At 43.7% G+C, this 12209-nt stretch overlaps 1 protein-coding gene across 1 annotated transcript; it reads right to left on the reverse strand.

Annotated features, from left to right (window-relative positions):
• Positions 1–2901: 2901 nt before the first annotated feature.
• Positions 2902–11345, reverse strand: LOC102211269 (zinc finger protein ZXDC). Its single transcript, XM_005726725.1, has 10 exons — positions 9289–11345; positions 8489–8641; positions 7890–7968; positions 6900–7030; positions 6581–6751; positions 5552–6336; positions 5021–5105; positions 4767–4939; positions 3765–3866; positions 2902–3610 (listed from the first exon to the last, which is right to left on the reverse strand). Exons 1-10 carry the CDS (start codon positions 11279–11281, stop codon positions 3524–3526), a joined length of 3759 nt encoding a protein of 1252 aa, XP_005726782.1. The 5' UTR covers positions 11282–11345; the 3' UTR covers positions 2902–3523.
• Between the last annotated feature and the right edge of the window lie 864 nt (positions 11346–12209).

A 12209-nucleotide genomic window follows, 5' to 3' on the forward strand; every position in this document is an offset into this window, starting at 1 on the left:
ACTTATTTAGATTCAGCAAACAATGTGCTTTGTAATATATTTATTTTGAGCCCTAAGTGGGGAAATCTCCAACTCAGGTCTTTGACTCCACGTGCTATGGCAGTGTACTGATCTGCATGCAGATTCAGGTCGGGTAAGACAATACATTATAATTCCACAAGAACTTATGATACTCCTCATACCTAAGTGTTGGAAGAATGGTGGAAAGATCACTGCGGATTATGAAGAGCTGAGACTTAAATGACGCCTTTATCGGGATTTGCTGTCCCTGTGGGAGTCACGGAGATGCTTCATATGACTTGGTCTCCATCTGCTGGTGTAAATAAGCACTGCATGACTGCACGGCAGGAGAGAGAGATCAACTAGAAATGATTTGCAACATATTTGTCCCCTTAAGAAATGGGGAGAGGACAGTCTATACAAAGGTTTATGGGTTAAATATATAAACAGTCTAAATACAGAAAATCTCTAGCACTGATAATATTACTATACAAGAGATCTGGAAAAACAAACTCCTAATACTCGTGGTTCTGTCACAACTGCATTCATTTTGAAAAGAAAATTGTCTGTGCATGTTAATTCAGTGGTACAGTGATTGGTTACCTTCAACTTTTATAACTTCAAACAGGTTTCTTTAATATGTGCTTGCCCATAATCTGGATTATTTATACATACATTATACACAGGTGAAAGATGATGGCTCAACACCTGTCCTGATCACACGTGGCTGGAAAAAGTAAGGGTGCGTTTCAAAAGGGTATTTTGCTCAGGAAGATTTCTCAGTGAGAGATGTGACCAAGTATCTGCATGGCAGCCATAGTAAGAGCTGTTCCAACTCTTCAAATATTGAGGAAAGGAGTTCCAATGGTTGCTTTATGGCTTTCTTTAGCAGATGATACACTGGCCCATCCTTTATGAAAAGAGAGGAGAAAATGCTGTCCCATAATTCATTGCTATGGACCATCCAACCGTTCATGAAAGCAAACGACATAATTAAACACAGCTATGCAGATCATATAAATTTTAACTGTAACTGCATTTTCCATTTCATTCATAGCCTCCGGATATATTTATAATTTTAACAACAATTTGTTGAACTCACAGCTGAACTCTGAACATCACACTGCTGGAAGAAAAACTTTATTGCTGAGTTGTCGCTGAATGAAGAACGCAGGACGCCATATTTGCTCAAGGTTCTGTATAACCAGTCTTCATTAGTAATATCCTTTGTTGTATGACACAGTTTAGGATACATTTTTACTTCAGTATAGTTCTGCTGGAGTAGGTGATGGATGAAGGGAATATTACTACAGTCAGAAATCCTAAACAGGGAGGAGGACAGGAGTTACACACCATATGATATAATATGGATTTATCAATCAAGGTAAATTATTGGGATGTCACAGTTGCAGGATGATCACCTAACAATGTGCTGTAAAAAATGGAGCCAGTTCACTTCAGTAAAAACCAGCCTTCTGCCAATAGCAGTGAGTTCGTGGTAGTAGTTCATTTCTAACAGAAAACAACGTGTTTGAGTTCTTTTAGTCAACATCACTATTTGAGTTCCACTAGGTCTCAGGACAGAGACATATTTTGGTTAGATATACTTTGTTTAAAGATTGATATGGAAAGGATTATTTAAGTTACATCTGAATATACATTATAACAAAAACTTGAAGCAGTAAAAAAATACTGCAACGTTCTATAAACAATTCTATTTTACTTTCATCCACTATTTGGTGTACGGTACCAATCAGTGTTATAAAAAATCTAATAAAATCATAATTAAAAAGTCAAAAAATGTGTTTACCGGAGCAGAATTTTGATCCAGTGTTATAGATTTAGGGCTGGCGTGGTCGGGCCAAAGTGATTCGTTTTTTCCATGAGGCCCTAAAGCCCTGGCGACACTGCTGGGTCCAGCTAAGAAAGTGTGATTTGAATTCACTTTTAAAACTATACAGTGAGTGACCCCTTTATTCAATCCTTATGTTAGGTGCGTGCCTACACGGGAAGCTGTAACTGCACATTTGCCTGTCCTGGCTGAACTGGACCTGCTCATCGTCTGTGCTGTTGCTGCATTTTAAGAGTATTTTTGAACATTTTTATTGGAATTATGTGCTTCACTTTTTGGTGAGTAAAATTCCCAAACCTTTTTCCTGCCAGTGTCAGTGGTTAAATGTGTCTGTGGTGTTTGAGGCCACTTTAACTTGGTTTGATTTCAGGAGAAAATCAAAGATTATCCAGACCTTCAAGAATCGGGGATAATTTATCTGAATTTCAAGAGCGGGTCCACACCTCCATATGGCCCTACAAGCAGTACATACTCATGCCCCTCCCTCAGTTAATTCACTTCTCATTAGTACAGGTGATCTGTGGCCAGTCCCCTCTGAGGCCTTCCCCAAACGGCAGCCTCAATTCATGCTCAAGACATCGGCCATTATCTACTAGAAACGCTGTCACATCTAAATAAGGATGTGCTCCCAGCTAGATTTACTCGTAGTCTAACTGGGTAGTTCAAATAGATTACATAGATAAAAGTAATTAAATGTTAGCTGCACAGAGGGAGTTATATATGCCACTCTGTTTGTATTGGCTAAATGGGACATTTAAAAATAAATGATAGCACAAAAGCCCATGTGACCAAACTTTGCAGTTTGTTATTGACAGCACTTCTTCCATTACTCACGCTCTATTTTTAAACCTCTGATTGTTTTTGCCTTTTCTAAAACTGAGCTGCTGCCGACTGGTCCTTGCTCCAAACTCGGTTTCTTCTGTGAGATGATCAGCTTCATCAGTACTATGACTTAACACATTCTGTACAGGGATACTTCCTTACTAAATTAATCTCCCCTTTGTGACATTTAACCGAACAAAGTGAAATGACTGCTACTTCACACGCTCTTCTGATTGTGCTTTGAGTCTTTAATTCTTCTGCGTCTGGCTCTGCCATTCTGTAAACCCGTAGCTATTAATAAATAAACTGAAATCATCATAAGAAGGGAGTTACTCATGTATACAAATGCATGGACAGGCATGTTTTCAACATGGAATTACTGCTGCCATAGAAAAATAAATCTAAGAAAACACAGAAAAGAACAACAAATAAAGCAGGTAACCTGCCGGTGGAGGCGTGCACAGCGTGAAGCATGAGTTCATAAGGCAACTGGAGAATACACAGCGCACTGTGTGTGCATGTGAGTGGCAATGTGGCACTGTGGAACAGACATCATTACTGTTAACACCCACAGAGGACGGAGCAGCCTCTGACACGACTGTGCTCTCAGGCTTTGAATTTGGTACAAACTGGACTTAAAATAATACGGCAACATTCTCAACAAAGAATCCTCTTTTCTTCTTCTCAAGGTGCATTATCTGCTGAATCATGACCACAAACTCCATGTCGCACATGTCCAAAAAGCCCTTCGAGGGTGAGGCAACTGTTTGATGAAATCTATCATCTCATGTAAACTGTGGATGGAGGCCAGCTGCTGATTGACCTCTGACCCCGCAGCAGTATAGGTGGTCACTCCAAGTCCTGAAGGTTGATTGTGCTTCCTGTGAACTGGGAGTTGTCAGAGCCATTGTCGTCCTCTGTAATCACCGAAGACTCCTGTGGAGAAAAGCATCACAGCTCAGTTCTCTAAAGGCTGACAGTGTCACTAATCTGTGGCTATTACAAAGGACAAACAACCGATTCCATAACAGAAAGTCAAAGCACAAATGCAGTCGAATGTCTCTTTAACGACAGAAAAGATTACTCCCACCTGTAAAATGTTGACAGGCAGGTCAACAGTGAGCTGAGAGTGGGAGCTGGAGGGCTGAGAGCTCAACTGGAAGGCCAGGTCTCCATCACTGGCTGGGTCATCCTGCGTGTTCACACATTGATTAGACACTCCAACAACCGCTGTGCATTAGTGTGCTGTTCAGTGCACAAAAGTACGTGAAAAGAAAAACAGTCCCTAGTTGGATGTTTCTATTCATTTTTTACTAATTTACTAGTTGATCAGACAGGAGAAAGAAATCAGATTAACGGAGATTTCACACTTGGAACTCTGAAACTAAACAGAGTGTTTTATGTGTGGGTGTGGCTAGCATTAGCCACTGATTGGCTATTCAATGTCATGAGTGTCTCCTTCATGAAAATCAAAAACCGCCAGTTTTGAAACCTGGCAACGAGGGACAAGGCTGCACAAAAACAGCACGGTGGTCCCCAAATGTGACAAAATCCCACAGACAGCAGCAGGTATACCATCGCCAGTCATCCTCCTTTGTTCGTGTGGCATACAAATGATGTCACAGGAAGTACAGGCAATTGCTATAAAACGACCCGACGCACATAAGTTGGTACTTGATTGTAATGGGAAACAATAATACAGCTGGTTTTAATGGCACACATTTGACAAAATGGTAAAAACAAGCCTCAGACAGAACAACTCCCTGTAGTCAGTGTTAAACTGGCACTTTAATGAGCTTATGGGATGTTGCTCTGCACTTATACGGTGTTCTTAGTTCCCAAACAGCAACTAATGTTTTCACGGTAAACAAAAGGTCAATTTCACACTGTGCAGTAAAAATGCAGGAGAAGGAATTAAAATTCTGTGGAACAAATTCTCATTAAAACAAAGGCAAGTGCCCAGACAGTAGCAGTGGCGAGTTATCCAAATCATGAGCTTATTTGAATCGTAAGTATCACGGTTTGGTCTAGACAGCTTTATGTTTTCTGACCAGGGCAGATTTGCCACCTTCCCCAACTTGTCATATCTCACCTGCAGCAGGTGGATCTGGACATACTGGGCACCGGTGATGGGGTCACGGAGAGTCAGGCCCCCATTCGCTACTGCAGCTCCATCACCATAGCGAGCCCCAGAGGGAGCGAGTGGCCCTGGAGCTGTGGCAGCCTTTGCTCCTTTAGCTTTTCTCTGACCTGAGCTTGAAGTCCCTGAACAAGTCAAAGGAAAGTCTTGTCAATCTAACAGTTACTGGAGCTTTGGCTAGCATGAAACTAAAGAACGTAAGTTACCGGAGGAGGCCGAGGGGCCTCTCTGCTTCTTCTTCTTAGCCAGCTGGATGGCTCTGTAGTCAGTCCTAGCCGAGCCCCCACTCTCCTGTCAAGCAAAATGGGAGCATGTTAGGTTTGCACCACCTTTCATCATCTGTCTGTTGACTACTTTCTCTACTGACTGTGATTAATCTTGTTAAATATGTGCCACCACTGAAAAACATATTGTCAAATAAAAAAGGACATTCATGCAAAGATCCGAAGACTGAAAAACAACAAAGAAAGAAAAAAAACATCTGAGACGATGGCTATATCTTTTTCCATTTCTAGATGAAAGAATGGAGACTGACAATTCATTATCAAAGACCCTTTATATGTCATTGAACTATGAGTCCTTTTTGGTTTTGTTACAGAAAGGTGAGCAGGGTCCTTACCCAACCGGTTACCGTTCGAGATAAAGAGGAAAGCTTGAATGCCTGAAAGTCGCAAATGTATTTTCTGTATCAGCTGTGTTTCGATTGGTTTATTGAATCTGTGAGTATCTATGCTCACCAGGAAACTGCTTGGTGACACAGAACTGAGCTCCGAATCTTTCTGTGGGCTGAAGCTGCTGCTGTGACCAGGAAAGACAAACTGAGTGAGCACTTTTCCTCCCTCCTGGGGTCCCAGCACCTCCACACAACCCAAAAGAGTCCCAGCACCTCCTTGGCCACCCACCTCCACCACCTTAGATGGTGAGCCAAGGAGCTCGGCAACGGGAGCTACAGCCAGGGAGGCTGTGGGTTCCACGCTCAAGGAGCTGGACGAGCTGAGTGGGTGCTGCAGAGTGGGGTCCACAGTGGCACCAGCACCCTGCATAGTAAGGGCAGTGAGGGTTCCCAGCGCCTCTGGGGTAACTGTCTGCACATCGTCCAGGTTAAGGGTGCCTTGTGGGCGCAGGACGTCACTTGCCGTTCCCTCCAGGTTGTGGTGGGGGGTCATGTCGGCATTGGCTGCCAATATAAGAGGGTCCACAGCCTTGGCCATTGTGGTGTTAGTGCTGGTAACAAGTGTAGTTCCCACTGAAGAGGGGTCGATGGTCAGGATGCCAGAGCTGACCAGGGAGAGGTCCATTGTGAACGGGCCATTAGACGTAGCCCCACCAACTGGGATTCCCACTCCAATGCCTGTAGTGGGTGCAGTTCCTCCAGGCACAGAAGAGAACAGAGAGCTGAGGTCCAGGTTTGTCAGCTGGTCGCCCCCAGCAATACCAGGTCCTGCAACCGTGGTAGGTGTGGAACTAACGAGCTCATTACTGGGGGTCAGGGTTGGTGTGGTCTCCATCTGACTAAGAACATCTGGGAAGGAAAACAAAAAAAACCAACCCCAAGTTAAAAATGAACATCTCAGGAACAACGGCAAGTGGAATAAAAGTTTAAAACTGTTACACAAGAAAGAAGGAACGGTTTCCATCCATCGCCCCACATGGAAACAGAAAACAGTTGGGTGGTGTTTTATAGATGTTCACAGACAGTACGAGACTCGCATACTGAAACGCAGCACAGTGCTGGGGAACTTTAAGTCTGCAGAACAATTACTAACCAGGACTGAGGTGGTGATGTTTGAGCATGTGGCTCTTAAGGCTGCTGCGGGACGAGAAGTGTTTGGAGCAGTTGGCCACAGGGCAGCGAGTCCTCAGGGTGCTGGCGTCCTGCTTATGCTTTTTGGAGTGGATGTAGAGGCTGCTACGTGCTGAAAACTTGGCATTACAACCTGAAAAACACAAAGGAGGCACATGTTACTGAAATCAGTCACCATGAAACACTGGTCTTAAGTAAATATTTCAGGGAGAAAATGTGAACATTTGTCTCGTGGAAAATTATTACAGTTTTGTTGTTGTTCCTTTATAAAAGGTTTGTACCTTCTGCATGGCACTGAAAAGGCTTCGTGCCTAGATGGGTAATACTGTGTCCTTTGAGGTGCTCGGCCCGGGTGAAGGACTTCCCACAACCCTCCTCTGAGCAGACAAAGCGCCGATCATCATCATGTTTCCTTATAGACACACACATTTAAAACAAAGTAAGAAAAGTCATAGCACAAAAACAGAATTTCATTTACATTTTGTTACATCAAACTGAAGCTAAACTTAACATGGAATCAAAGCCTTTCAAAGTTAAACTGCACCAGTAAAACAGAACTGCAGTGACAAGCTCAAGTTCACTAAAACAAAAACAGGCATGTAACAGCAATCACACTTCCTGTAGTGGCAAAACATTCCCACAGACAGCACAGAAGAGGAGGGTGTATGCTGCTTTTCGCAAGGCTCCATTTAGGCATTTTGCTAAGACTGTTTTGGGTATTTGGAGCCAAAGAAGCATATGATGAGAGTTATACCAAGCAACACCCTGTCAATCAAAAGGCAGCCACATCCTACATTATAATAGAGCTTTATTCTATATAACTTGACATAAAACCCTAACATACTAAATGAGTATCAACACTGTAGTGAAGACTCGCAACTAGATGACCTTTACAGAGAAAACTTCACATTTTCATAACCTTGTTCGTTCAAACCTTTATGCAAAGAACACAAAACTAAAATTGACATGGTCACCTTATCTAACAAGGTTTGTTCTCACTGCACGATGTAGACATTCACTCCCTTTATTCCTTTGATAACTTTGTTAGATGTTATAAAACATTACTTCAGGTTTCTGTTTATTGCCTTTAGGAACATGTAGAAAATACACAAAAGGAAAAGCTGCGTTGCATCAGATCTAGCTATCAGCTATTTTCCATCTGCAGTCGCAGAAAGATACTTTATCAGGAGTTCCTAACAGTAAGTTACACACAAATGGAGTGTGTCCACTATTTTACACCATGATCAAAGCATAAATTAATAAGCACTCACCTTTTATGTCGGAGCAACTTTGACATGCTTGTAAAAGACCAGCCGCAGCCCTCGGAGTCACAGACAAACGGTCTCTCGCCTGGAGAGAGGAAGTTACAAGTTTCATTCCTAATGCTACACTACACCTACTGCTGCAAGGATCCTCACTTCACAAATCTTTTAATGCGAGCTGGATCGAGATTATTTTGGCCGATTTTCTTTCGGAACGCTAGAGCTGCTGATTGGTTTTGTCCTTCTAAGAACTAAAAGTGACAACATACACACTTATGTTTGTGATTTCTATTTAACTCAATGCTCATAAAAAACAAAAAACACAATTATTGGCCTTTTTAAATAACTTACAGCTATACATATTCCCCACAAAAGCATCAGGTTTGCTTGTCGCTCCAAGCTCAGAAAGAACTTTTACTTTCTGCATTAGTGTTCTGAAGAACAATCACAGCTAATGTGTTTGGATTTGCGACACTGCAGCTGACTGCTTCACAAAAATGTATTAGGAATAAGCCAGAGTTAATTTAGTAGACTACATGCTGCTTTTTAAAAAATCAACCACAGAAAACAACAGGCCCAGCTGAACCGACCCTTAAATCTCAATTTACCCGTGTGACTCCTCATGTGGATCTTGAGACGACAGGCCTTATCATAGGTCTTGTCACAGCCTGGGTAGGTGCACATGAAGTGGCCAGTTTCTCTGAAGTGAGTGCGATTGTGGGAGAACAGAGCACTGAAGGTGATGAAGGTTTTCTCACAGCCTGCATAGGATAGAAAGACAAACATGTAGGACACCAACGGTACCATAAAGGCACATTTTATATGTATATACTTTTTCATCATATTCTGTTAAACAGAAACTCTTATAATCATGTACCCTCATACTGAACATAGATCAGTGCATCTACATTTAACTCTTGTGAGACAAAAGCTCAGGATTCAGACTGCTTTTAACACTCACCTTTAAACAGTTTTTTCTACTACTGGTTATAAACGATGTCTGAAGGAATCCAGAATATGGTCATCTGGGAACTTTGGCCCCACCCACCTGCTGCTTTCAGTTTGTTTAGGTAGGGCAGCCACAGAGTTTGTTTAAAACCGGTAGGAGTTAAAACAGCTCGTTTCAGAGGTTGATACTGAGTCCCAGTATCAGATAAATTTGGAGTATTTTTGAACTGCAAGACATGCAAAGCTATTCTAGCACAGATAATAAATAGAAATGTGTAGCAGGGAATAAGTAAATGCCCTGTGTTGCTCAAAACACGTCAAACCTTCTGGTAAAGTGCTTCATATCATAGCAGTGATGTTGTGGAGTACCCATCAGCCAATTCCAAGTGCAGAATAAAAAGCTAGAAATTCCAAATAGTTACATAAAAGCACAAAATTCACAGTTTGATGTATGAGTTACCTGGGAATTCACATTTGTGAGGCCTCTGTGGCTCAAAGTGGACCCTCTGATGGTTGGTGAGCCGGGTAGCACTGCGAAACCTCTCGTTGCAGACCTCGCAGGCAAAGGCGTTATCCTGCTCGTGGACTTTGACGTGAGCCTTGAGGTTGTAGACAGTGGTAAAACGCCGCCCACAGCCTTCAAACTGGCACGTATGTGGCCGCTGCTTGTTGTGAGACTGGAGATGCCGCTTCAGCTTGTAGGAGGTGGCAAATGCCCAGCCGCAGCCTTCCACAGTGCACTGATATGGACGTGGGTCCTCAGCATGGTTTAGGAGGTGAACCTTGAGTTTCTGTCGTGTGTCAAATGTGGAGGGGCAGCCTGGTTCTGGGCAGTCAAAGGTGGACACGGTGTCTTTCTTGGACCTGATTACTGGTACAGAGTGACACTCTTCATTGTCACAGCCAGCTACAGCGGCTTCGGGAGGAGGAGGGCCCATATCTGCTTCTGTTACTGCACATAGTGACCCTGCCTCCTGCTTGGCACAGGAGTCCAGTGAAGTACCTAGCTCTGACAGGGAGCAGTCATCCACCAGAGCCAGCTCTGAGTCGCTGACAGACAAACCAGGTGTGGGCTCTTCCTGATGGCTGGAACTGGCTACTGCCAGTGTGCTGATCTTCCCGATCGATTTAGTACCACTGTCATAGTTGAGGAGAACAATATCTTCATGATCTTTCATTCCTAAGTGCTCCTTTAAGCTAACCATGTCATCCTCCTTATGTACATAGCCCTCGGGTGGGGCAGCAAGAGTTAGTACCCCGTTTTCAATAGTCACTATGATGCTTTGGTTGTTTATCGTGATAGTTCCGGAAAATGTTTCGCTAGCAGGCGGACTTGTGGAGGCCGTGACCGGGGTTGTACTGCCCTGCGCCGCCGCTGAATCTGTACCAAAGTCCGATGTGTCCATGGCTTCCACGATCCCCGCAGTCCCTGAAATCAAGGTACTGCTCTCGTCATCGCGAGGCTGCGACGAGAGCTCCCTGACCAGTTTACCTTCGCTGCTTTCGGTGCACATCTGGCCACAAATCCTATCGCCATATTTGTTTGTCAAAACAACGTCTTCGACGGTGGGGTGGTAGGCAGTCTGTTTAACGTTACCCGCCGCGGGATTATCGTTCAGTAAATTGAAAACATGCTCAGGTTTCAAGCCCTGTGTATCGAGGCAGTTCAAAGTGTCATTAGATTCACATGAAACAACGTTACTGCGGTTTCCAGCCTCCATGGGGCCACAGGGACTTGCTTTGGAACACTGCTTTTTACCTTTCATTTGATCGCCATCCTCAGGCACATCCGGGCGCTGTTTACTTGTCTCGCCGCTGCCTTCGTCTTGAACGACATTAAAAAGAACATAAAACTCCTGGGTGGTTTGTTCCGCCAGGTTTACCGTGCTCAAGTTCCCCAGCGCCGCAGCGCTATGGCTGGCTACTGAGGGCTGTTTGCAGGAGCCGTCCTCACGCTGCTGCCGTAAAACTGGAAACGTTGGTTGCCGCTGCGGCATCGGTTCCTCTTCCCCTTCAAAGAGAGGCAGCGCCATTTGCATTACAACATCCCCGCTTTCTAATCCGTATTTCCAGGCTGTCTTGACAAACTCCTGTGAAGCTCGTAGGGCACTGAGCTCATTTTCCTTCTCCGGGTTCACGTTATGAAATCCCACGCCCGGTCTGTTACCCGGCAAATTGCTTTTAAGCGTAGTTTGCGGTGCGCTGACAGGCGAACAAGCCACCTCGCTGCCATTTTCCGCCAGTAGGCGAAACGGCGATGTTCTCGGCCTAGTGTTGTTGTTGTTGTCGCTGTGTAGCTCAAGCGACTCCAGCAGCACTTCCGCTTCATTTTCGCTGGAAATAAAATGAGGTATTGACCCCGTTGCCGATCGATGTGGAGACGAAATGCTTCTGTGTAGGGCGCCATGTTGAGACTGAATGTTTTGGGCATCAGAAAGCCCCTGGATTTCCATCTTGGTATCCCTGTAGCAGCGACACGGGAAAAGGCCCGCCCTACTAAATGGATATGATCCATGGAGCCACTACACGGTTTCCAGTGGGCCTAGTGTTGCGTTCAGGGGCAGTATTGAATTTTCATCTTAGGGGTGGATGAACCAACAAGCTTTGGTAGTTAGCAACTACCAAAGCTTTGTCAAGGTCGATAGAACTTCTCTTCAGTTTTCTGCACAGAAGCCTTACATTTAAGAAAACGAATAAAGCCACAGCTGATAGCTAAACTTACAGTCTGTTATTAACAGAGGGACAACCAAATGTCTTTGGGTCAAAAAGTGCAATATATACTGCTGCCCTTAAATGTAATGGTTTGAACCACGAGGAGTACCTGAAGGCAGCAAGAATATGCCATAGTGAAATTGTGATGTGGATAGTGTAGTATTGGATATTTGTGCGGATTGGTTATTATCAATAATACATTTAAGATAACCATTCTACACTATTTATTTATTTTTAACTGAAAAGTGAATCCAAAACTTGGGAAATTCCCGTTTCCAGTTTGGTACAGTTTTTAGTTCGTATTTCTTCCACTAAGTGGCAGTGTAGCAGTATAAAACAACATTTTTCTCCTAAGAGAAAACATTACAGACCTGTTCTGATCAATTTGTGTATATTCTTTTAGTTTTTTGACACACATGGACGACCTAACATCGCCCCCAAAATGAAGCCAAAATGGCCCCTGGTGTCTGGCTGGTCATAAACCCCGCCTCCTCCACGTTAGCATGGTTTATTTCATTATCAGTAGTTCACATCAGGCTGATTTGTGTTCAAGTGGTCTCCTTTCTCATAAGTTTGATTCTAATTACTAACATAATGCTGTTAAATTGGGGTATAACGTCATCATGACCGCTTTGACTGGCAGCTGCGATCATGGAGAGGTTTGCATAT

Source organism: Pundamilia nyererei, unplaced genomic scaffold (genome assembly GCF_000239375.1).
Source record: "Pundamilia nyererei isolate P.nyererei 1_Seehausen unplaced genomic scaffold, PunNye1.0 scaffold00021, whole genome shotgun sequence".
Classification (NCBI taxonomy): Eukaryota; Metazoa; Chordata; class Actinopteri; order Cichliformes; family Cichlidae; genus Pundamilia; species Pundamilia nyererei.